The sequence below is a fragment of the Lithobates pipiens genome, unplaced genomic scaffold (assembly GCF_037356315.1).
Source record: "Lithobates pipiens isolate NorthernLeopardFrog02 unplaced genomic scaffold, aLitPip1_a1.2 Scaffold_23, whole genome shotgun sequence".
In the NCBI taxonomy this organism is placed as follows: domain Eukaryota; kingdom Metazoa; phylum Chordata; class Amphibia; order Anura; family Ranidae; genus Lithobates; species Lithobates pipiens.
This window is the reverse complement of record NW_027507785.1, coordinates 94951510-94978666: the sequence shown is the minus strand read 5'-3', so window position 1 is coordinate 94978666 and position 27157 is coordinate 94951510. Positions and strand designations below refer to the sequence as shown.

Sequence of the window (27157 nt, the reverse complement as noted above, 5' to 3'; positions counted from 1 at the left end):
CTGGTATAACTACTCAAAGTCCAGCAACATACCAGTACATTGCTGGTCCTTGTTGGGCATACTTTGTAATGTTCTTTTTTTCATGCAGCCTATGAGCTGAACGAAAAAAAGAGATTGATTGGTGGGTATGCCCACCATTAGAATACCGCCCTTCACCCACCCACTTCTAATGACGGGCATACATTCACCATTTTTTTTTAAATGATGGTTAACTATAAAACAAATTAACATTACAGTATAACAGACTTACCATACCTGCAAAGCAAATACAATAAAAAATAGTACAAATAAAACATTGCAATCTGCACCTAAAAAAATATATGCCGAAGCATGGGGCAATTCTCCCCTAATGTCAGGAGCAAATCACTCCTCCACCCCTGCCCCCATGCTTCGGCATATATGCTTTTTTATTTTAACTGTGGTGGTGAAATCACCTCTGACAGCGCTGGAGTCGCGACTTTATGTATCATGGGAGCAAACGCTGTTGCTGTCAAGATAAATAAACCCGTGTTGCAGCTGAATGGCGTACCTGCTAAGCAAATGATGGTTAACAATAAAACAAACATTACAGTATAACATACCATACTTGCAAAGCAAACACAATAAAACACAGTAAAAATAAAACAGAGAGAGAACGATAGATATAGAACAATAGTGAGCGAACAGTAGAGTGGACAGTAGAGAGCGAACATGAGAGAACAATAGAGAGAGAGAAGAAAAATACAACCACAACTATTTTTGGATTTTATATTTTATTTTTTTGTGTGTTTTTGTGTTTTTCTTTTCACTTTTATAAAAACTGTAAAAAAAACTGTAAACTGAACGTTGTAGATGGCCATCACATCGTTCGAGACCCTGTGTTAGTGTGAATAATAACAAGAAAAGAAAGAAAAAATGTGTAGCGCTATGATAAAGGGATAAAATTATACAGATCACTATATAAATCCTTAAAAAAAGGAAAAAAAACATATTCCTTAATATAAATTAACTAGTTGCTGACCGCCGACCGTCAAATGACGGCCAGGCGGCGCACCTATTGTGGCGGGAGGCCGTCATATGACGGCCTCCCGTTTAAACAGGGAATGCGTGCGATCGTGCGCGCGCATCCCTGTTTCTTCGGTGGCGGCGTGTCACGGAGACACCGCTCGCCACCGAAGGGGGTGAACAGCCATTCGTTATGGCTGTTTACCACGTGATCGGCCGTGATGAAGTCACGGCCGATCACAGATGGTAACACCCCGAACGTGCATGGCGCATGCTCGTGATCGTGAGCGCGCTGCGCGTGCACGTCGGTGGCGGCGTGTTCCCCGGGAACACTGCTCGTCACCGACTCTGGTAAACAGCCATTGGCCGGCTGTTTACCCACGTGATCGGCTGTGATCCTTTCACAGCCGATCACTCAAATGTAAACAAACCGCGGTAACGGGATGTTACCGGGTTCTCCTCCTCACACACCGATCGTGTGTGAGGAGGAGATTGCGGTAACATCTCGTTACCGCATACAGTGTACACCAAACATACTGATTGCCCCCCCCCCCAATAAAGAGGACCTGTCACCACCCCTCATAGTACCTGTCAATCACAGTCCATCAGAGTACCTGTCACAGCCCATCAGAGTATTTGAGTACCTGTCACAGCCCATCAGAGCACCCGAGTACCTGTCCCGGCCCATCAGAGTACCCGAGTACCTGTCACAGCCCATCAGAGTACCCGAGTACCTGTCCCGGCCCATCAGAGTACCCGAGTACCTGTCCCGCCCATCAGAGTACCCGAGTACCTGTCCCGGCCCATCAGAGTACCCGAGTACCTGTCCCGGCCCATCAGAGTACCCGAGTACCTGTCACGGCCCATCAGAGTACCCGAGTACCTGTCACGGCACATCAGGGTACCCGAGTACCTGTCACGGCACATCAGAGTACCCGAGTACCTGTCACTGCACATCAGGGTACCCGAGTACCTGTCACGGCACATCAGGGTACCCGAGTACCTGTCACGGCACATCAGGGTACCCGAGTACCTGTCACGGCACATCAGGGTACCCGAGTACCTGTCCCGGCCCATCAGAGTACCGGAGTACCTGTCCCGGCCCATCAGAGTACCGGAGTACCTGTCCCGGCCCATCAGAGTACCCGAGTACCTGTCCCGGCCCATCTGAGTACCCGAGTACCTGTCCCGGCCCATCAGAGTACCCGAGTACCTGTCACAGTTCATCTGAGTACCCGAGTACCTGTCACAGTTCATCTGAGTACCCGAGTACCTGTCACAGCCCATATGAGTACCTGTCACCGCCCTTCAGAGTACCCAAATACCAGTCATCAAACCATCAGAGTACTTGTCACCAGGCCATCAGAGTACCTGAGTACTTGTCACCAGGCCATCAGAGTACCTGAGTACTTGTCACCAGGCCATCAGAGTACCTGAGTACTTGTCACCAGGCCATCAAAGTACCTGAGTACTTGTCACCAGGCCATCAGAGTACCCGAGTACTTGTCACCAGGCCATCAGAGTACCCGAGTACCTGTCACCAGGCCATCAGAGTACCTGAGTACCTATCACCAGGCCATCAGAGTACCCGAGTACCTGTCACCAGACCATCAAAGTACCCGAGTACCTGTCACCAGGCCATCAGAGTACCCGAGTACCTGTCACCAGGCCATCAGAGTACCTGAGTACTTGTCACCAGGCCATCAGAGTACCCGAGTACCTGTCACCAGGCCATCAGAGTACCCGAGTACCTATCACCAGGCCATCAGAGTACCCGAGTACCTGTCACCAGGCCATCAGAGTACCCGAGTACCTGTCACCAGGCCATCAGAGTACCCGAGTACCTGTCACCAGGCCATCAGAGTACCCGAGTACCTATCTCCAGCCCATCAGAGTACCCGAGTACCTATTTGCAGCCCATGTCTCATAGAATATACGTTGGGGTGTTTGCTTTCCAAAATGGGGTCATTTTGTGGGTAATTGCACTGTCCTGGTGGTCCAGGACCTTCAAAAGTGTGATGGGTAGGAATGAAATAAGATGTGTCATTTATGCTCCTAGAACGCCTGAACGTACTTATTCAATGTCCGGCCTCTCTATGTGGCCAGGCTGTGTAAAAGTCACACACATGTGGTATCGCCATACTCGGGAGGAGTAGCAGAATGTATTTTGGGGTGTAATTTTTGCTATATACATGCTATGTGTTAGAAATATCTTATAAATTGACAATTTTGTGTAAAAAAAAATGCGTTTTAATTTTTTTCCACATATTCCAAAAACTTCTGGAAAAAAATTAACCATTCAAAAGACTCATTATGCCTCACAGATTATACGTTGGGGTGTTTGCTTTCCAAAATGGGGTAATTTTATGGGAAATTCCATTGTCCTGGTACTCCAGGGACTTCAAAAGTGTAATAGGTGGTTGAGAAATGAGATGCGTCATTTTTGCTCATAGAACGTCTGAAGGTACTACATCAATGTTAGTGCTCTGTATGTGGCCAGGCTGTGTAAAAGTCTCACACATGTGGTATCGCCGTACTCGGGAAGAGTAGCAGAATGTATTTTGGGATGTAATTTTTGCTATATACATGCTATGTGTTAGAAATATCTTATAAATTGACAATTTTGTGTAAAAAAAAATGCGTTTTAATTTTTTTCCACATATTCCAAAAACTTCTGGAAAAAAATTAACCATTCAAAAGACTCATTATGCCTCACAGATTATACGTTGGGGTGTTTGCTTTCCAAAATGGGGTCATTTTATGGGAAATTCCATTGTCCTGGTACTCCAGGGCCTTCAAAAGTGTAATAGGTGGTTGAGAAACGAGATGTGTAATTTTTGCTCGTAGAACGTCTGAAGGTACTACATCAATGTTAGTGCTCTGTATGTGGCCAGGCTGTGTAAAAGTCTCACACATGTGGTATTGCCGTACTCGGGAAGAGTAGCAGAATGTATTTTGGGATGTAATTTTTGCTATATACATGCTATGTGTTAGAAATATCTTATAAATTGACAATTTTGTGTAAAAAAAAAAATGCGTTTTAATTTTTTTCCACATATTCCAAAAACTTCTGGAAAAAAATTAACCATTCAAAAGACTCATTATGCCTCACAGATTATACGTTGGGGTGTTTGCTTTCCAAAATGGGGTAATTTTATGGGAAATTCCATTGTCCTGGTACTCCAGGGACTTCAAAAGTGTAATAGGTGGTTGAGAAATGAGATGCGTCATTTTTGCTCATAGAACGTCTGAAGGTACTACATCAATGTTAGTGCTCTGTATGTGGCCAGGCTGTGTAAAAGTCTCACACATGTGGTATCGCCGTACTCGGGAAGAGTAGCAGAATGTATTTTGGGATGTAATTTTTGCTATATACATGCTATGTGTTAGAAATATCTTATAAATTGACAATTTTGTGTAAAAAAAAATGCGTTTTAATTTTTTTCCACATATTCCAAAAACTTCTGGAAAAAAATTAACCATTCAAAAGACTCATTATGCCTCACAGATTATACGTTGGGGTGTTTGCTTTCCAAAATGGGGTCATTTTATGGGAAATTCCATTGTCCTGGTACTCCAGGGACTTCAAAAGTGTAATAGGTGGTTGAGAAATGAGATGCGTCATTTTTGCTCGTAGAACGTCTGAAGGTACTACATCAATGTTGGGCCTCTGTATGTGGCCAGGCTGTGTAAAAGTCTCACACATGTGGTATCGCCGTACTCGGGAAGAGTAGCGGAATGTATTTTGGGGTGTAATTTGTTGTATGCATATGCTGTGTGTGAGAAATAACCTGATAATATGACAATTTAGTAAAAAAAAATAAAAAATAATAAAAAATCTTCATTTTGCAAAGAATTGTGGGAAAAAATGACAACTTAAAAAAACTCACCATGCTACTTACTTAATACCTTGGGATGTCTACTTTGTAAAAAGGGGTCATTTGGGGGGTATTTGTACTTTCCTGACTTGTTAGTGTCTCAAGAAATTAGATACACCTGATGTACTGAAGGCCTGATCAGAAGTGATCAATTTTCAGTGATTGGCACCATAGTTTGTAGACTCTATAACTTTCACAAAGACCAAATAATATATACTAATGTGGGTTATTTTTACCAAAGATATGTAGCAGTATAAATTTTGGCCAAAATTTATGAAGAAAAATTACTAATTAGCAATAATTTATGACAGAAACTAAGAAAAAGGCATTTTTTTCACAAAATTTACGTTTTATTTTATTTATAGCACAAAAAATAAAAAACCCACTAGTGATTAAATACCACTAAAAGAAAGCTCTATTTGTGTGGAAAAAAGGACGCAAGTTTCATATGGATACAGTGTTGGATGACTGAGTAATTGTCATTCAAACTGTGAGAGCGCTGAAAGCTGAAAATTGGTCTGGTCAGGAAGGGGGTGTAACTGCACTGTATTGAGGTGGTTAAACATTAGGACCACAAACTTTTTTCAAAGAAATTAAATATACATAAAATATAAATGAACTAATACATGCATGAAAATATATAAAGTGAAAATATATATTAAAAAAAGAAAAAATTAATTAAAAAAGTGCTCGTGCCAAGCAAGTCTCAAAAATGTCAATTTTTCCAAAGGTTGCTTTCAGAAACTATGTAATCTTCTAACATCTTCAACACCGCCACCACCGTGGGAATAGAGGAGGCTTACCAGAGGACTTGGACTTGGTGAGATATACGTCCCCCAAGTCTTATGGGCTTTATATATGGAATCTCTCCAATGGGATCTCTCCAATATTATGGATATTCCTTTGACTGAGCTTGTAGAGCCACATCAAAATTGGGTAAACATATTGTTACTGTCCGATGTGAGATGGAATGATGATCTCGTACATAGAACCATAAAAGTAGAAACCCGACATAGCGTAATATTGTCACGTAGAAAATTTTAATAATTAAAATTAGAAAAAGACTCACATTTTGTAGGTATCAAAAAGCGACATGTGCAAGAACACAGGAATAGCGGTATCTGCAGAGGAATCCACCCAACACGTTTCAACTAAAAAGCCGTAATCTGGGGTGTCGGTGTGGTGTTGTACCCTACGCTAAAACTCTACTAGTGTGTGGTAGTGTTTGAAACATTCACGAATGCAGAGACCAGGTTGGTCAGGACAGAAAGAACAATAAAAGCGGGTGTCGCGCTTAAATCCGCGTTTTCTGCAGACATCTTTTTTGGGGGTTTCTTTGGGTAGGGGTACCAAGGAGGACAAAAGGAAAATGCCTCTCATGCAGCTGGCTCACTGCATTTGGATTGGGAAGTTGGGCAAGAGCACTGTCTGGAAACAGAAGGGCTCTGATGATCTCTTCCTGGAATTTAAGGAAGCTGAAGCTTTGTATAGCACAAAAGCATTCAGCAAAGCCCACTGAAATAAATAAACAGATGCTTTTTTGTCCCCTTTTTCTACCCTCGTAAACCATAAAACTATATGTATAGCCTGTGGCCCTGTCACAGAGCTTATACATCTTGACCCCGTATCTGGCACACTTGTTGAGAAGATACTGTTTGATAGACAAGCAGGCAGAAAACTTAATCAGGGACTCATCAACACAGACAACTTCATCGGGAGTAAACAAGGCTGCAAAACGTTGGTTCAAGTGGTTTACAAGGGGCCGAATTTTGTAGAACCAATCAAATCCAGGGTCACCTCAAGGACTACAGAGTTCATTGTCATTGAAGTGCATGAACTGCAAGATCTGCTTGTATCTTGTCCTGGCCATGGAGGCAGATAACACGGGCGTATGGTGAATTGGGTCAGTGGACCAATATGACTGCACCTCACTCTTTTTAGTTATGCCCATGAGGAGGGATAGGCCCAGAAAGGTCTTAAATTCAGAAACCGTAATTGGTTTCCAATCTCTGGCAAGGGTCAGCTGGTGATTAGCGGTGATGAATTGACCAGCATACAAATTGCTTTGGTCCACAATAGATCTATAGAGATCTTCGGTGAAAAACAGCGAATAAAAATCAAGTGATGTAAAATCAACTGTTTCCAACTGAATTCCGAGTTGGCCATTGAATGGGGGAAGTACGAGTGCTGCAGAAGTGATGGGTTCCCAATTAGGATTGGCGAATGCAGCAGGAAGAGCACTATGGGCTCGAAGGGCCTGTGTTTGTCTTCTTCTTGGTGGCACTACTCGTGCTTGCCACCTCGCCAGCTTGAACTGCACTTATGGGACTCGCCACGTCACCAAGTGTTACTGCAGTGCTGGATGTATGACCAGGATGTACTAAGCCGCTGGTGCTTGCCAGTTTACCAGAAGGAATAGTGGCGCTAGTACTGGCTCTCTGCTCCATACGAGGGACCTGCGGTTCTTGAACCTCAGCGACAGCAGAAGAAGATCGGGGTCTGGTATGCCTGACCTTGACAGGGACCACAACTCTGTCATCAGAGCTATCTGTGAGGGTGCCGCTGCTGTCTACAGGTTCGTATTCTGAGCCTGAATCTGACAGATGAGTGACTTCCTCTTGACTATCTGTCATGCTCAGAAATGTGTAGGCCTCTTCACTAGTGTACCTTCAATTTGACATTTTGGTCTCTAAATTTACTGGTACACTAGTGAGACTCACAGGTAAAAAAGCTCCTGACTATTAATGACTGATTCAAACGCTACCGAGCTTCCTCGCATGGTGAGAAGCATCTGCGGGCGCGCTCCCGTGATACAGCCGGCGGCTATAGCCGCTCGCTGTATCACACGGCCCCGCCCCCCGGCGCTCCGCGTCAGTGGATGTGATTGACAGCAGCGCGAGCCAATGGCTGCACTGCTTTGATTAGGAATAAAAAAGAGCCAAGCGCAGCGAGGCCGAGCCCGAAGCGTGGCGAGCGAAGCTCGCCCGCGAGGGGCCGTCTAATTTTCTCAACCCTATATCCGCTTGGATGGTGGGGCTACCACCTCCACTCACGGCGCAGGCGCCGTTCATCTTCGGAAATTTTACGAAGCTTCTTCTGCCCCATACTGCGTATGCTCAGTACGGGGCGGACGCTATATGATGGCCTGACTGAATATGCCAGAACAGCTGGAACTGGCTAAAGTGGAACTTTATTTACACAATTTGATAAAAATAATGTTCTTTAGCAAGAAACATACATTTCCTATTAATAATTATGCTACCAAAATGAATGTGTGCTGTAAATTGCCTCCAGCATTGTTAATTTCTTCTTGCCGGAGGCTGCCATTTTGCTGAAGCCCAGAGCCCCTGAACAGCAGTAGGACCCCTTTCACACTGAGGCGCTTTTCAGGCACTTTCGCTCTAAAAATAGCACCTCAAAAGCTCCTGAAAACTGCTTCCCATTCATTTCAATGGATGCTTTCGCACTGGGGCGGTGCACTGGCGGGGCAGTAAAAAAAGTCTTGCAAGCAGCATCTTTGGAGCACTTAAAAGAGCTCCTCAAAAACGCCCCTCTCCATTGAAATGAATGGGAAGCGCTTCAAAAGCACCTGAAATGCGAACAAAAAGTGCTTTAAAAGCTCCACAAAATGTTTTTTTTTTTTTAGACACATCCTGCACTGTTATTACCTGTTGAACCACTTGAGCCCCTCCCTAGTCAATTGTAAGGACCTCCTAACCCTCCTGAATTGTATTGTAACTCTACTGTCTCCCTATATTGTAAAGCACTGTGCAAACTGTTGGTGCAATATAAATCCTGTATAATAGTAATAATACGAAAGAAGAAATTTGCTCAGTTGGTGGCTCTGTGGGCTGGCTCCTGCCCAGCATTCCTCAAATTAAAAATCGAAGGACCCAGGGGCAAAATTGTTGGTCAAAATGTGACTGGATCCAATCAGATGGTGCCACTGTTCGGGTATTTTGAGGGGGGGGGGGCTGTCAAAACACAATAGGCACAGTGGTAGACTTGTCCATCTGCACTGTGTATTTTCATTCAGCTTGCAAGCTAAGTGTATGGTCAGCTGAACTCTTTAAGGCATCATAGTAAAAGTTAGAATGATAAAAATCACCTTCAAATGCTACATTCAAAACTCTAAAAATAACTACATGATGGAATACTTAATGATCCAGAGAATTAAAGCAAAAATAAATATTAATATAAATTAATTGCTTTTCACACCATAGAACATTTTACCTAGTTTCAGCTCTAGCTACATTTTAATGGTCTCTGAGTAATTATCAGTTCTTAGTAGCCATTAATTCAAAGAGAGTTTCCTCTGGTAAAGCTGGCTGATTGGATTAGATTCAAAGAACTTCTTAGGCAGTGCACAGTTCTGTGTCACCTCAGGGAACATTTAAAAAGAATCCATTTGAACAAGTGCAACCCCGGTAGCAAGCCCCTGGCACTGGCTAAGTGTTTTCATAATGCTAGAGTCCATTCATTTACATTTCTTAAAGAGACATGGATTAATGTTAATTTTATGGCTAAATGTTAAGCCGTGACATTTCATTTCATTGCAGTTTGGTCCCTACTGCTGTAAGTTTAAATGTAATTTGCTAAAGTAGATATTCTAAAGTCATTTCCTAATTTTCTTTGCTCTAAGTTTCATAAAATCAATGTAGTTCTGCTTTATGAGCATACTTTCTCGAAAATTTTAGCATATTAAACTATCCCCGTAGGGGGCAACAAAGAGCAAAAAAAGTGTCAGATGTTGCTCTTACCCCAGATAGCGACGATAACTTGCCACAAATTTGTGGCAGTGTTGAATTGTAAGTTTAATAACTTGCTGCACATTTTCGCTGGCAAGTTGTATACTTGCAGAGCACTTGAAGCACAAGTTCTAATTGACACTTTTCCAATTTGTAGCACATTCGCGTGGCTAGTCTCTAGCAAGAGCAAAGTTGCAGTGGTGAGTCTACAGCAAGAGTGCTGCAAATCTACAGCATGAAAATTCAGCCACAGTGACCTCTGTGGTGGGATGACTGTTGTACAACATAACTGAGCCAGAACATGCAGCAGACTTGCAGAATGTTTGCAAAGAAAGTTGATTTTGAATCATGCAATGTGCACTTGCTGCAATTGTGCAACAAACTTGTGAAATCTGCCAAGTCTAGCAAATTCCTAGCAAGTAATTTTTAAACTTGCAGCACAATTGCTTGCTATCTGGGACCCCATTGTTGGATCAGTCACTACAGTCCTCACAAATACTTAGTGCTTCTGGGTATTGGCTAGCACATGTTAATCCTCCCTGCCTCTTATAATGCAGTGCTGGTAGTTTTAATGGCCAATTGCCAATTGCCAGGCCCAGGGCTGTTAGGTGGGGGAGTTTTCTTAGTGATAATTCTCATGGGTGTTTGGTATTAAAGCTTACTAAATGTCACATAGTTTTATCAAGTTTGGAAAAATATTTTTGATATGTTCAGCAAACACATGATAGGGTGATCTCTTGCTCACCTCCATATATTAACAACAATGTTTTTATTAAGTCATCACACACACACACACACACACACACACACACACACACACACATATATATATATATATATATATATTGCGACCACACTGGGTCCTTCTTTCCACAAAAGATATAGCACCTACTCGAGCTACCAAGAAATTTTATTTGGACATATATAATATACAATAAAATGCAGTACAAAAAGGCCAACGTCCCTCTAGGGCAGTGATGGCGAACCTTGGCACCCCAGATGTTTTGGAACTACATTTCCCATGATGCTCCACTACATTGCAGAGTGCATGAGCATCATGGGAAATGTAGTTCCAAAACATCTGGAGTGCCAAGGTTCGCCATCACTGCTCTAGGGGATAACTCCCCCCCCCCTCAAAACCACCTCTCCCTATCGCCTACTCCGAACCCTCACCACCCCTAGGCTCCCACCTCACTCTGTGTCAAAAATCCCACTTAATTTCCCCCTTTACCTAACCCAAATCTCCCTCTCTTCCCTCTCCCCTACCTCCCCTGTAGAATATATTTTGGCCTCAGACCCAGTCAAACAAAAAGCAATGCTAAAAGCCCCACCATGTTCAACCCAGCGATTCCGAACTCTTCCGGGTGCTGACTTCAAAGGCACCCAATAGACAAATTGTGAAGGAAAAGAATGGCAGTGCACAATCGGAGGTCACCTGGTTCTATGTGTATCAGGCTACAGCTTCGCCTCTTCCCAAGCCTTGCCCCTCTAACATGGCATGGCTTGGGAAGAGGTGAAGCTGAAGCCTATCCAATATACACGGAACTGAGCGGCCTCCCAGTGTGCGCTTCTATTCTTTTCCTTCAAAGTTTGATCACTATAGCTGACACAGTGATCCCATGATCAGGAGCCATTCTGATTGGTTTCTTATGGTTAGTGGAGACTAGACCTATCAATGACAGTCTAGCCTAACAGCTGCATACAGTGTCAGCTGCCAACTGTTAAAGGGGAAATATAGAATAATGTATGTTCAGTGCTAGGTATAATGTATGGTAACCTTACTTACCAACTTACCTTTCAAATTGTGAGCAGAAATTGGTTAAGAATATAGAAAAAGCCTTTAGATGTACTTTATTTAAAATATGTTCTTGATTAATCAATGATTTTCTATAACTAACAAAACCTTTAGCCATAGATTCCTGCTTATGTGATTCTCATACCTTCCACATAAATTGGTAAAAGGGACACATTATTTCACAAAGCATTCAGACAATGAACACATCCTTGCTATGCCCCCACTAACATGGACCATGAGGACCATCCGCAAAAAACGATCTGTTTAACCCAATTTTTTATCACTACTTTTCCTTTATTTTAGATTTTCATAAAAACAAATAGAATAATTTAAGGGTAAATAAAGGTTTAGTGCAGTAAAACACTTTTGATAGTTGTTTTTTTCCTCAAGATAAGTGGGGTCACAATTGACGCAGTAAATTATGAATGTGATATGCTATTATAGTTAGAGTATAGAATAATGCCGCACACACACGATCGGAAATTCAGCCAGCAAAAGACCGATGAGAGCTTTTGGTCAGAAAATGCGATTGTTTGTATGCTCCAGCGGACTTTTGCTGGCCGAATTTCGGGCAGCAAAAGATTGAGAGCGTGTTCTCAATTTTTCGGTCGGAAAAAGTTCCTATCTGAAAATGCGTTCGTATGTATGCAATTCAACGCTCAAAAACTCACGCATGCTCAGATTCAACTACGAAACGGAAGCTATTGGCTACTGGCTATTGAACTTCCTTTTTCTAGTCCCGTCATACATGTTATAGGTCACCGTGTTCTTGAGGGTATTTGGTGTGACAGTGTGTATGCAAGACAGCTTCCGTCGGGAAAACCATCAGAGCTTTTTCCGACCAAAATTCTGATTGTGTGTACGCGGCATAAGAAATTAAGGAATAATCACAGACTTTACCTACAATAAAGAGTGGCAATGTTTTGAGCTAATCACATACCTACAAACCTTTTAGGAAGTGGAAACAGTGACACCATTTAGCCAAAGTATGTAGACAAAGCATTTCAGTTATCTGGGCTAAGAAATATGATTAGTTAAACCAAGTGCATTTCTCTCCACTAATTTTCCTTTATACTGACTTCTCAAAACAAGTGCAATAATTTAGATGTTAAATGAAAAGTTTATAAAAGTAGTAGTAGTAGTATTAGTAGTAGTAGTAGTAGTTAAATACAAAAAAAAAAAACGAAATGAGGGACAACTGAGGATGAAAGAGAGACAGGGGGTTGTGGTTCCGAAAGAGGAAGGGTCTCTTAAAAAATGGCACATATAGAAGCTATCTTATCTTGTCCCTTTCTTTATATAAATTACCAAAAGCAATTTTGGCTGGTCTGACCATTGTCTGTGATTACTTCACCATACCATTTCCAGTGCTTTAATTATTGCATCTGTAGTTACCCTGCCACAAGCAAAGCCTAAATTTGGTACTAAGCCGAATTATATTCTAGTTACTCATTTGGTTTTCCCCAGAACAAAATGTTGCCATTGTTGCTCTCTGCTGCCTGCCGGTGTCACTGGTACCTCTGGCAAAAAGGAAGATGCCGCAGTAAGACTGAGATAGGAATATTTATGTTCTCTCTGGCCAACCAGTAGAATGTTTATTGTCACTGGTGCATACTAGAGGAGAGCATAAATATTGAGGATTGACCTTGTGAATGTGTCCCACATGCTGCGATATGTCACCTACTCACTGTAAATGCTGCACTACCGTGCCTCTAACAAATGCATAGGCTTGTAATGGTCCTGTTTGGTAGCAGAATGCAACATGTGGATTCACTTTTGCCACAGCTGCGAAGCACGGCATAGTTGCTACGGTATGTTAAAAGCTATTAGTGGCTGGATGTCAATGATAAAACCGCCTAGTTTTACTGCCCCCTGGCTGCTCATATGAACACAGACTAAGAGTGTTCTGAATTACCTACCCTTCTCTCTCATGTGTTGCACTGAGGAATAGTTTTAAGATCTCCTCCAAGTGTCCAATACACAATTGTTACTGTACACATCACCCATCTTACAGCCATGAATTCAACCATGGTAAAATGCTATCCCACCCTGTCTCCGGGGGTACACCATATGCCTCCAGGGGGCAGAGCAGGGTACTACACATCCAAGCACCCTTTTTTTTTTTTTTTTTATAGAACCCATACCCTTTGATGGAAGCCCTCATCAGGACTGAATTTGACTGGAATCTATACAGGTGAACCTGTACATGTACACCTTGCAGCATATATCTCTATAAGTGACACTACTTCACTAAGTGGTCTATTTATTAAAAAAAAATGTACAGTTCGAAAGTCTATGCATTAACACAGCCTCCACGATTAATCACTGTACATGTTATTTATTTATTTATTTCCTAGGATTGCTGGCTCCATCTAGTGGCCATAATATGGTATTTTCCTAGTAGTGGTATTTAAGGAAAATACCTAATTGTGGCTATTAGATGGAGCTGTTGATCATAAATAAATAGAAAATGAGTGTCACGACTCTCTTTTTCATTTATTCTCTCTACAAAAAAAAAAAAAAAAAGCTAATTACCTGACGAAGAGTCCACATGAGGTATCCATATGAGACCAGGATGGTGAGAAATGGGATTGCAAAGCAGAATGAGAAAAAGCATATGATGTATGACATATTGACAGGGTCAGGATTGTACCAGTCTGGCGCACAGGAGGTCTCCACCCCTTCCAGCTGATAACTACCCCAGCCAAACAGAGGTGGCGTGTTCCATATGAGAGACCAGATCCAGGAAACAGCAATTCCAGCCAGGGCCTGCTTGCGGGTAAAGGTCATGGTACCCATAGGCTTACACACCACAAACACGCGGTCCACTGCGATCACAGCGATTGTGCAGAGTGCTGCAATTCCTGCAACAAAACAGAGGTTGTATTAATGATATCTGACAACTGCTGGTCAGCACTATAAAGAACAATAAAACAACACAATATATATAAAAATGACTCAAAGTAAGGGTAAACACTAAAAACTGTTGGCCTCATTAGTTTCTAATGTTCTGCTGCCCTAGGTACTGAATACATTATGGTAAAAATACAGCATCTCTGCAATCTATGATCCACTCCTACCTCTCTTACACCTGAATTAGTCACATCAGTATATCGTTTATTTACTGCCCTGTCTTATAGACCAGGGATATTCAACCAGTAGCCCAAGAGGAATATGACTGTGACCCAACGCAAAATGTTGATTTTTTGGGGATTTTTTTGTAAAAATGCATTTACACTTAACAAACACATGCGGCCAAATTAAAATTTGACTTTTACTGAACTTTTACAAGTTACAATCACACCTTATTCATGTCATCAGCACACAAAGTGTAAAATTAGAACCCAAATATCCGATGAGCTCCTTGAGAATTCAGTGAAAATTGCTACTACATCCATGCTACCAGATTATTATGCATTCGTTAATCAAAAACACTGTCAAATATCACACTAATTTTATGTTGCCCTCTTTTAATTTTATTATAAATTTTATTTAATTTTATTATATCATTTTATTATTAAAAATATTGCAAAAAAAAAAAGTTTTATTACTCAAGTACATTATCTATATCAGTGATCGTTAAGTTGTGATCTGCTTGACTTTTTCTACTCATTGGTTATCCTGTATGTTATGCGTGGCCCAAAGACACTCTTCCTCTTCTTCCAGTATGGCCCAGGAAGGTCAAATGGTTGGACACCCCTGTTATAGACCAATGGCAAACTAGCCATTAGACGACACGTCTAAAATGTGTAGATTAATTAAAAGCTTGAAAAATATATCACTGCAAGCATTTAGAAATGACACAATTAGATCAAAAAATATATTTTAAAGGAGATAATAATAATTTGTAATAATAACAGCATTTCCTTTAAAGCAGAGCTAAACCAACTGAATTAAAGTGGTTGTAAAGGCACAAGGCAGCAGCTCCCCCAGCCCCCCCCCCAATACTTACCTGAGCACCCTCTTGATCCAGTGATGTCCTGGAGAGCCTTGCCTCTCTGGGGACTCGCACTCCTGATTGACTATTGGCAGCAGCGAGAGTCATTGACTCCCGCTGCTGTCTATCACAGCCAGTAATCCAATCAGGAGACTGAGGGGGCGGGGCTGAAACACAGCTCCATGTGTGAATGGACATATAGAGCAGCGGCTCAGCTTGGGCGCCCCCATAGCAAGCTGCTTGCTGTAGGGGCACCTGACAGAAGGGAGGAGGCAGGAGTGCCGGCGTGGGACCCGAGAAGAGGAGGATCCGGGCTGCTGTGTGCAAAACCACTACACAGAGCAGGTAAGTATAACATGTTTATAATTTTAATTAAGAAATAAATTAATGCTTTACCATTCCTTTAATATATAGACAAGACATAGACAATAGGTGATTGCAAAATACAAAGTAAAAAAGTGAATTCTCATTCACTGCTGTTGAACTGATACTTTTATATCCGTGCTGAACGTGCAAACAGTATGTGGTTACAGTACAGTAGGTGGTTCATTGAATTTGTATTTAATTTGGATAATACCACTTTGCTGTACTGTAGCCTACCCCGACTGTATTCTTTGATCAATAGGCATGTACACTGTATCATTCATGTGACTTCCAGCTGGTGTTATCCAATATCCACCTGGAAATTACTTCTTTCCAAGCAGATTATTCTGTATGATTACCACAAGACTATCTCTAAATGCACTTGTCACTGAGTAATTATTATGTACTCTGTTTAACCACTTAAGCCCCGGAAGGTTTTTAATGACCAGAGCATTTTTTGCGATACAGCACTGTGTTGCTTTAACTGACAATTGCGTGGTCGTTTCAACGTGAAACCCAAACAAAATGTATGTCCTCTTTCCCCACAAATAGAGCTTTCTTTTGGTGGTATTTGATCAACTCTGCGTTTTGTTTTTTTTACGCTATAAACAAAAAAGTGACAATTTTGAAAAAAAGTATATATTTTTTAGTTTTTGATATAATTATTACCCCAAAAAATTTTAATAACAAATTTCTTCATCAGTTTATATATATTCTTCTACATGTTTTTGGTTAAAAAATTGCAATAAGCGTATACTGATTGGTTTACGCAAAAGTTATGGCGTCTACAAAATAGGGGATAGATTTATGCCATTTTTATTATTTATTAATTTCTTTACTAGTGGTTTATGGTGGTGATCAATGATTTTTATTGGGACTGCGACATTGCGGCGGACAGATCGGACACTTTTGACACTTTTTTGGGACCATTGACATTTATACAGCCATCAGAGCTAAAAATAGCCACTGATTACCATATAAAAGTCACTCGTAGGGAAGGGGCTTACATTAGGAGGCGATCAAGGGGTTAAATGTGTTCCCTCAGTGGGTGTTCTAACTGTGTTCTAACTGTGGGGGGATGGGAGTGACTAGAGGAGGAGACCTAACTAATAGGAACACACGATCTGTCTTTCCTCTCCTGACAGAACCAGGATTTGTGTGTTTACAAACACAGATCCCCATTCTTTCTCTCATGCCTGCAATCACGGGTGGCTGGCGGTCATCGCGACTGCTGGCTATACACATCAGGTCCCCAACCGTGAAGCGGCCGTGCGTGTGCTGCTGAGGCTCTTAACCCCCCTGGCGGTGTTCCCGAGTCTGGCTCGGGGTGGAATTTTCATACCAAAAGCGGTATCCCCGAGCCAGACTCGGGACTGCATTGCTGGATCCAGAAGGAGGTTTACTTACCTTCTCCCTTGGATCCAGCGTTGTCTCCCCGCTGTACGAGCGAGCCGTGTCTCGCTCGATGCATCACATCGCCGATCTCCGTTCCCTGCGAGCGTTGCGACGCACGGGGACGGAGATCGGCGCCAAATTCAAAAAGTGAAACACACAGTAAACATACAGTATAATGTAATCTTACAGATTACATTGCTGTATGTAAATATTTCACATCCCCTTTGTCCCTAGTGGTCTGCCCAGTGTCCTGCATGCAGTTTTATGTAATAAAAACTGTTCTTTATGCCTGGAAACTGGAGATTGTCCATAGCAACCAAAACTGTCCCTTTACATCAAAAATGGTTTTAGACCAGCTAGAAAACAGCGATAATAAATTGGAATCACTCGCAGAATTGAGCGATAGCGATTTGTGGGGAGATCCGTCATCAAATACTGAAAAGTAATGACAGCGACAATTCTGAAACTGAGCAAATTTCAGTGTTTTTGATTTGATTACATTATTGAATAATTTTTATTATTGTTATATTATTATTTGGTACAATTATTTATAATTATTTCTTATATTATAATTTATGATTTCATTTTTCAAACTTTATTATACCCGGGATGTCTGCTAGACTCTGGTTTGGCCAGATTTAAGTGAGTTATTCCTAAGAATTGCAGGACTACAATATAAAACACCAAATTTTCATGCAAAATAATGGTACCGCTTTTAGCACCTAAAATCCGAAATAATCGTACCGCCAGGGAGGTTAAAGGAGCCAATGTACAGGTACGTTGTTTTGTGCAGGAGAGCCAACTTGTACGTGAGCCAGTCAGGAAATGTTTAAGGACACATAAAGAGCCTGGAGGTCCTCAGTTAAGCACAAGACCGGTATCCAGCGCATGCTATAGAGATTTCCCAGGACCCTCTGTCAGAAAACATGAATCAGACCGAGACAGAAGTACAGTTAAATCACACTTGTTTAATAATAAAAGTAAATAGAACAAACGTAGTCAAAACATAACCAAAGTTCAGTAACTGGAACGTATAGTCAGACAAGCCAGAAAGTCAGGAAGCCAGGAATCAGCGTAGTGGAACAGCAAGCAGGATCTGGAGCCAGAAGGAATGTCAGCCAAGCAAGTCTTTAACAGGAGCGCAGTAGAAAGTCTCTGTGATTTTGACCAAGGCAAAGGCAGAGATCATCTGAGCTGGACGGTTTAAGTAAGCAGGACTGACAAGCAGGATATCATCAACAGGTGAGTCACTGTGGAGAGATAGGAGCTGGCAATTAGGCGACAGCTGTGTGGCCAGCTCAGAAAAGGAAGGGCTGAGCCCAGCCCTGACAGTACCTCCTCCTCCATGACCTCTCCCCCTCTGGAGGACCACCAGGCTTGAGGGGAAAACCTATATGGAAATCACGGAGGAGGACAAGGGCATGTATGTATGGGGCATGTACATCCGAGGATGAGACCCAAGAGCCTCCTGGACTTGTGCCCAAGTGGAACGAAGACCACGAGATGCTTCTCTAACGCAGGAATACTCTGCGGAACAATGAGTCAGGCAACATCGAAGGGAAGCAGAATTCAAGGCATTATTGTGAGCAAACTATAGCAATGTAGGAACTGCTCCAAGGACTGATTGGTTTGTTCTGTGGCCCCATTAGACTGCAGGTGATACGCAGAGGAGAAAGCAAGCTTAATTCCCAACTGTGCACAAAAGGCTTGCCAGAACCGGGACACAAACTGACTATCCCTGTCCGAGAAGATCACCTTGGGTAGCCCATGTAAGCGAAAGATCTCCCCAAAAAAATAGAAGCCAGTTCCTTAGAAGTGGGCAACTTTTGTGTGGAATACAAGGAGACATTTTCAAGAATCGGTCAACCACCATAAGGATAACTGTGTTGCCCTTGGAGTTGGGTAACTCCACAATGAAATCCATAGACAGGTGGATCCAGGGCCTCTCTCCATTGTGCATGGGTTGTAGGATGCCCACTGGAGGTGTCATGGAGTCATACTCTGAGCAAACACGGAACAGGCAGCTATGAAGGCAGCTAGCATGTAGACTAGGCCACCAGAATTGCTGGGAAATGGCTTAAAAGAGTTGATTCTTCCCAGGGTGGCCAGCAGCGTTTGGAAAAATGGTAAGTCTGGAGCACATCAGTACAGAGACTGTCTGGGACAAAGCAGCAGTCACAAGGTGTCTCAGGAGGAGCATGGACCTGAGCAGCAAGAATTTTGTCATCCAAAGGAGAAGTGAGACTGGTGCGAACATTAGCCAGAATACGATCAGGAGGAATCACAGGAACCGGAACAGACTCCATCTTGGAAGTGGAGGAAATTTGTTGCGACAAAGCGTCAGCCCTTACATTCTTAGTATTGGGTAAGAATGAAACAATGTAATTGAAACTTGACAAGAAAAGAGTCTATTGCGCCCTTCTGGGAGAGAGGCGTTTAGCCTCAGACAAGAATGTGAGATTCTTATGGTCAGTAAGAATGAGAACCGGCGCAGTGGTACCTTCAAAAAGATGTCTCCGTTCTTTCAGGGCTAAATGATTGCTAACAGCTCTCTGTTCCCAATCTCATAATTGCACTCCACAGGTGACAATTTCTTGGAAAAGTAGACAGAATGATGCATAGCGCTATCAGAGGAAGCATCACCCTCAAGGATAAAAGGCAACATAGGATCAGGAAGTTCCAACACATTTGGCTATTTAAAGGAAGCCACAAACTCTGGGTAACTCAGGACAATGGGTTTTTGTGTCTCCCATAGAGGGTTTGCCCAAGCCTAAGCTCTCTTAGAAAGCTGTTCCTGATCCTGCTCGTCTGACCTGCCTACTTAAAGCTGTCCAGCTCACTTTATCTCTGCCTTCACCTTGGTCACATCACAAGAAACCATCTCCTGCATTCCTGTTTAAAGACTGGCTTGCTGATATCCCTTCTGGCTCCTTATCCTGCTTGCTGTTTCTCCACTTGGATCCCTGACTTCTGGCCTGGCTGACAACTCGATCCGGTTACTGGACTCTGACTATGCTTTGACTACGCTTACTCTATTTACCTTTTTGTTTTTTTATTAATAAACAAGTGTGATTTAATTGTACTTCTGTCTCGGTCTGGTTCATGGTTTCTGACATAAAGCAAAGATATCACAAAACCTACTTTGCTTCTGTCCGTGGGAAACGCCTGGGGCAGCATCTCAAAGTATATCTCAACCTGGAGGAGAAACTCTCTGCATTGGACTGGATCGCCCCCAAATCGCTGGGGAAGAGGAGCAGAACCAGACATACCTCTTATAGAGGTAATACTCAAGGCAGGTTTCTGCACAGAGACTGGAGAAGCAGCAAGGATGGCCTGCCACACAGGTTGTATTGGAGCAGCCACCGTGGGAGATTCCAGGTGATCTGTGTGACTCAGGAGTGTTTGTAACACCATGACAAACTGATCCATGCGGTGATCCTGCTTATCCAATCTGGAAAAGATATTACCAACAAGTGGATTGACTGCATCTTCTGAATTCATGTCCTTCACCTACTGTCAGAAACCATGAATGAGACCGAGACAGAAGTACAGTTAAATCACACTTATTTAATAATAAAAATAAATAGAACAAACGTAGTCAAAACATAGCCAAAGTTCGGTAACCGTAAGGGATAGTCAAACAGGCCAGAAAGTCAGGAAGCCAGGAATCAGCGTAGGGGAACAGCAAGCAGGATCTGGAGCTAGAAGTAATGTTAGATATCATCAACAGGTGAGTCACTGTGGAGAGAGAGGTGCTGTCAATTAGCCGGCAGCTGAGTGGCCAGCTCAGAGAAGGAAGGGCTGAGCCCAGCCCTGACACCCTCTCATTCCCTCTCTGTCCCATCACTACATGTTATTGTTCACCTATATATTACTGGCTGACCTAATTTGAGTGGCATGTGCGGTTGGAGTGGCGAGTGGAGTGGAGTGGCGAGTCCATGGGCATGCGATTTTAATTTGACAATGTTGTCATTTTTTAATTTGTACTTTGCAATCACCTATTGTTCATGCCTTTTCTATAAATATATATTTTTTATTTGAAACAAAGTTTATTGAGTTTTGTACAAAAAATGTATACAGGACAACTGTACAATGCAATGTATACAATGGGGAGAGTCACACAAACCAATAAATCAATTATAAGAACAAAAAAAAAAGAGGTAACACTGGTGTCAATTCTTTCCATATAAATTGATAACCATAAGTTGCATATATAGACATAAACAACATAAGGAAAAGGGTTAGACTGTACCAATATATGGAGTACTAAGCCCCATACACACTATCAGTTTTTCTGCTGAGTTTTTCCTTCAGGTTTGTAGTACAAGGGCCTGCCTGATTACATACACATTGAAACTCCTAAGGTTTGACCTCATATTATATGGTTTTGGTAAATCTGAAGGAAAAACTCAGCAGAAAAACTGATAGTGTGTATGGGGCTTAAGACAGACTAGGAGGTGCAAGTTGAAGAGGATTGTAACCATCTATCCTAGATATTATTACACTTGCCTGGGCAACCTCTATTTATGTAAATCACCTTTTGGAGGGTAAAGTGTTATTGATTTCAGTAAGCTAGGCAGCTAGTGTAGGGCCAGGACCCAATTCCGGGCTATTAGCTTTCTTGCTGCAAATAATGTTTCATGGAGGAATTGGAGCGTATATTTGTCTATTCCAGTATCGGGAAAGAGGTCCAGAAGGCATTGCTCGGGATCCAATGATACTGGTAAGCCCATTTGGTCATGTAGAAACTGAACAACCTGCGACCAGTATCTGTCACGTACCTGGTGGTGGGAGCCCGGAGTGCAGGGAGCGGCCTCTCGTAAGCCTCTGGCTCGAGATCCCCTGAGAGTGGGAACAGGGGCTCTGGAGGGCAGAGGGCACAAGTGCCAAGTCCGTGTAGGTGGGCCTGGTCCAGGAACTGGCGTCAGACAGCAGTGGAAAAAGACAGATGGTTCTGGAGTGGCTGGAAGTCAGCAGCTGGCAGCAAGTAGGTGGGCACACAGGAACGGCTGGCAGGCAGGCAGACAGCAGGCAGCAACGGTCACAGAACACGGACTGGAACAGCAGGCAGAAGCGGGGTCAACACAAGCCGGGTCGTCAACGGGCTGGCAGCAGAAGTACCGAAGGAGGAGGCAGAAGAATAGTCAGGAGGTCCGGGGGTCAGGGCTGGCAGCAAACAGGATAATCAGGAACAAGCCGAGTAGATCAGAGACAGGAACGATCAGGTAATCAGAGGCAACTCTCAGGAACGCTGTAGACAGGACAGCAACGGGCCACTAGAATGAATCACTTAAGAAGCCTTCTGGGCGCCAAGAACGGTCGCACGGCGTGCCCGTTCGCGCCCACGTCAAACCGTGCAACCGACCGTGACCCCGCGCACCCGCGTGCGCACGTTCGCAACCTTGCGCACCCGCGTGCGCCCGATCGTACCTGCTCGCACCCGCGTGCGTCCGTTCGCGCTAACGCGCGCCCGGGAAGACCTATTAGCGCTCAACGGACCAACATTGTGGGTAAGTCTTCCATGGGCTGCTGGAACTCGGAACCGACCATGACATTGCCCCCCCCCCAAGGGGCAGCCTCCGGATGCCCAATTGGGCCATTTTACTAGGATGGGCCCTTCTGAAGGCGAGAATCAGTCTCCTGGCATGAATGTTGGATTCAGGTTCCCAAGAATTCTCTTCAGGTCCGTACCCTTTCCACTTTACCAGGAATTGAACTTGATTCCGTCTACGCCTGCAGTCCAAGATAGACTCCACCTCGTACTCGACTTCACCGTCGACGACCACAGGTTCAGGTGGGGCAATCCTCCGACTGACGAAGGGGTCCGGGACGGCTGGCTTGAGTAACGCCACATGGAATACGGGGTGAATCCGGAATGACTCTGGCAGTTTCAGCTCAAATGCTACATCGTTTATTTTCTTTACAATTGGGAAGGGACCCACAAACCTTGGTCCCAACTTCTTAGTAGGGCAGGCCATCTTTAGATTCAACGTGGAGAGCCACACCTGGTCCCCAACCTTGAGTTCAAGCTCCCCCCTTCTCCTCCTGTCAAAGACTTCTTTATTATGTCTTTGGGTCTTTGCCATGGTCTCCTGCAGAAGTTTGTTATTGGCACTAAAGAAGTCGATATTCTCCTGGACTGCTGGTACCGGGCTTTCAGGCAGGTCTTGGGACAAGAATGAGGGGTGGAAGCCGTAATTGGCGAAGAACGGAGACTGACTTATGGCAGAGTGGATGGAGTTGTTATAAGCGAACTCCGCTAACGGGAGCAAGGAAGCCCAGTTGTCCTGAGAAAAGGACGAGAAGCAGCGTAGGTACTGCTCCAGCGTCTGGTTCGTCCGTTCTGTTTGCCCATTGGTCTGTGGGTGGTAGGCAGATGAGAGACAGAGATCAATTTTCAAGGCCCTGCAGAGTGCCCTCCAGAACTTGGACGTGAACTGCACACCCCGATCCGAGATAATGTTTGCGGGGACACCATGCAGCCTCACGATCTCTTTAATAAAAACCTCAGCGGTCTCTGCAGCGGAAGGGGTGCCCTTCATCGGCAAGAAGTGGGCCATCTTGGTTAGCCTATCTACTACCACGAAGATTGTGGAGTAGCCTTCTGATGGAGGAAGCTCTACGATGAAATCCATCGAAATCATCCGCCAAGGCCTCTCTGGAACAGGTAATGGTTTCATCAGGCCCCAGGCCCTGGACTTGCTGCTTTTATTACGGATGCAAATGGCACAAGCCTCCACGTATCTTTTACAGTCGGATCTCAACTGGGGCCACCAAAAGGTGCGCTGGACCAACTCGGTGGTCTTGAGGGCGCCGAAATGGCCGGCCAACGGGTGGTCATGGCATGCACTGAGGACTGGCACCCGAGCCTCCTGGGGGACAAAAATTTTGCCTTCATGCCAGAGAAGTTCATCTTGGGCCAGAAGTGTGACGTTAGGTGGAGGGGTGGCACCAACGGAGACTTGCTTAATCAGGGACAACAAATCAGCTTGAAGAAGAAGAAAGTTCCCTGAGGTCAGGATGGTATCCGGATGTGGAGAGGTCTCTGGCTCGTTGAACATTCGGGACAGGGCGTCCGGTTTGGTATTCTTGGAACCCGGGCGATAAGTTATGTGGAACAAAAACCGGGAAAAGAAAAGAGCCCATCTGGCCTGGCGTGGCTTCAACCTCTTGGCGGACTTCAAGTATTCCAGGTTTCTGTGATCCGTGTAAATGAGGATTGGATGCGTAGCCCCCTCCAGCAGGTAACGCCATTCCTCAAGGGCCACTTTAATGGCCAATAGCTCTCGATCTCCGACATCATAATTTGCCTCTGCTTCGGTTAGCTTGCGGGAGAAGAAGGCTACTGGGTGCAAGCGGGCCCTAGGCCCATGTCTCTGGGAGAGAATCGCTCCAACCGCGATCTCAGAGGCATCAACCTCTAAGATATAGGGCCGGGTCGGATCAGGATGTTTGAGGATGGAAGCCGACACAAATAAGTCCTTCAGGGTAGAGAAGGCTTCCTGAGCCTCTGGGGACCATTGAAACTTCAGACCCTGCCTGGTCAGTCTGGTGATGGGGGCTATAATAGTGGAAAACCCCTTAATAAATTTCCTATAGAAATTTGCGAATCCCACGAAACGCTGGACCCCTTTTCTGTCAGTGGGAGCGGGCCAATCACGGATAGCGGAGACTTTCTGAGGGTCCATCTCGATGCCATCTACAGAAATTACCAGCCCCAGGAATTGAATACTTGATTGCTCAAAGGTACATTTCTCCGGCTTGGCATATAGCCCATGCAGACGAAGTCGGGATAGTACTTTCCTGACATGCTCCCGGTGTTCTGCCAGAGAGGAGGAGAAGATCAGGATGTCGTCCAAATAGGTAATGACGAACAGGTCTAGGTAATCCCTGAAAATATCATTGATAAAGTGCTGGAATGTGGCGGGAGCGTTGCATAAACCGAAGGGCATGACCAGGTACTCGAAGTGCCCGAAGCGAGTACGAAAGGCAGTTTTCCACTCGTCGCCATCACGGATGCGGACCAGATTGTAAGCCCCCCGGAGATCTAGTTTCGAAAATACTGCCGCTGACCCCAGTCTCTGGAAAAGCTCCGGCACAAGTGGTAGGGGATAACGATTCTTAATCGTTATTTTATTAAGGGCCCGGTAGTCAACGCAGGGGCGCAAGGTCTGGTCTTTTTTTTCCACGAAAAAGATCCCTGCTCCCGCCGGTGAAGTGGAGGGACGTATAAATCCCTTCCTGAGATTATCGTCCAGGTAGGACTTCAAGGTCACCAACTCAGTCTCTGATAGCGGAAAGATCCTCCCAAAAGGAATTTCTGCCCCGGGAAGTAATTCAATGGGACAGTCATATGGCCTGTGAGGGGGTAAGGTCTCCGCACCCTTTTTGCTAAACACGTCCAGGTAGTCATGGTAGGCAGATGGTACAATTTGGCGGGTTTCTGCGTCAACTTCCAGGCAGAGCAAGGAAGAAGAGGCCTGGTCGGTTCCCGACAAACAGTGCTGGAGGCAGTAAGGTGAGGGGAATCTCAACTCCCCGGTGGTCCAGTCAACAAGGGGGTTATGTGCCCTCAGCCAGGGCATGCCGAGAATGATAGGGAAGAGGGGAGAAGTAATAATGTCCAGACAGAGTAATTCTTGATGGGTCCCGGCAATAGTGGTTAACAGGGGCTGAGTCTGCTGGGTTACAGGTCCGGATTTGAGGGTGGAACCATCGGCCAGATGTATAGAAAGTCCCCTTGCCCTGGGCCGAAGAGGGATGTTATGTTTAGAGGCGAAGGTTAGGTCCATAAAGCCACTGCAAGCCCCCGAGTCAATAATGGCGTTGGTCTGGACGTTCCCTCCTGGTAGCTGCAAGGAAATGGACACAGTCAAATGGGAGGCAGCACTAGGACAGTCTAATGTAAGGGCAGGAGATACGAAGAGGGACTTACGGAGCTTAGCAGGGCAATTGCGCACGAAGTGTCCAGACCCTCCACAGTAGAGGCAGAGATTTCCTTCCCGGCGGCGTTGGCGTTCTTCAGGCGTTAAGGAAGGCCGGAGTAAGCCCAGCTGCATGGGCTCAGGGAGGTCTTGACTTGTCGTGGTGACAGCAGGAGGGGTGAGATGAGGAGAGCTGGGGACCCGAGGAAGCATCCATACCGGACGAGAAGTGGTTGAAGACCGCTCCAGGCGGCGTTCTCTCAGCCACCTGTCTATTTGGATCGCCAGTTCCACCAAGGCTTCTAGAGTCTCTGGAATGCCCACTCGGGCGAGCTCGTCCTTCAACGGTTCCGATAGGCCCATCCGGAACTGATAGCGTAATGCCGCGTTATTCCAGTCTGTGTCGGAGCTCCAGCGTCGGAACTCCGACACGTAGTCCTCTACAGGCCGGCGACCTTGCTGCAGCGAATGCAGGGCTGCTTCAGCGGTGGCGGTTAGTTGTGGGTCTTCATATAACCGCGACATGGCCTGGAAGAAGATGTCCAAGGTTTCAAGGGAGAGATCCTTCTTTTCTAGTAGACGGTGGGCCCAAGACTGAGGTTCACCGGTTAGCAGAGAGATCACATAGCCCACCTTGGTAGCCTCGAGGGAGAAAGTCCTTGGCTGTAGAGCAAAGAACAGTTCACATGAGTTCCGAAAAGCCCGGAATTTTCCTCGATCTCCGGAAAATCTCTCGGGTGTAGGCACCCTGGGTTCGGGTGGCAGCATTACTACAGCAGGAGTAGCAGGAGTTCCGGAAGTAGCAGGAGAGGAGGTGGACAGGGCCTGGACCCGTTCCTCCAGTTGACTGTAACCCTCCTGTAAACTCTTCACTGCTTGAGTGAGGCCTGCGAGATGGCGGCAAAGTTCGTCCATTGGAGAGGCTCCCTGCGTGGGCTCGGACATCGCTGTCCTGTACTGTCACGTACCTGGTGGTGGGAGCCCGGAGTGCAGGGAGCGGCCTCTCGTAAGCCTCTGGCTCGAGATCCCCTGAGAGTGGGAACAGGGGCTCTGGAGGGCAGAGGGCACAAGTGCCAAGTCCGTGTAGGTGGGCCTGGTCCAGGAACTGGCGTCAGACAGCAGTGGAAAAAGAC

General features: G+C 44.7%; 1 protein-coding gene across 1 annotated transcript in view; it reads right to left on the bottom strand.

Annotated features, from left to right (window-relative positions):
* The window catches only part of LOC143927742 (parapinopsin-like), a 51878-nt gene that overhangs the window by 9476 nt on the left and 15245 nt on the right, over positions 1 to 27157 (bottom strand). Inside the window, exon 2 of the mRNA XM_077452056.1 lies at positions 13941 to 14269. Within this exon, the coding sequence (XP_077308182.1) occupies positions 13941 to 14269 (329 nt within the window). The remainder of the gene's footprint in view (positions 1 to 13940; positions 14270 to 27157) is intronic.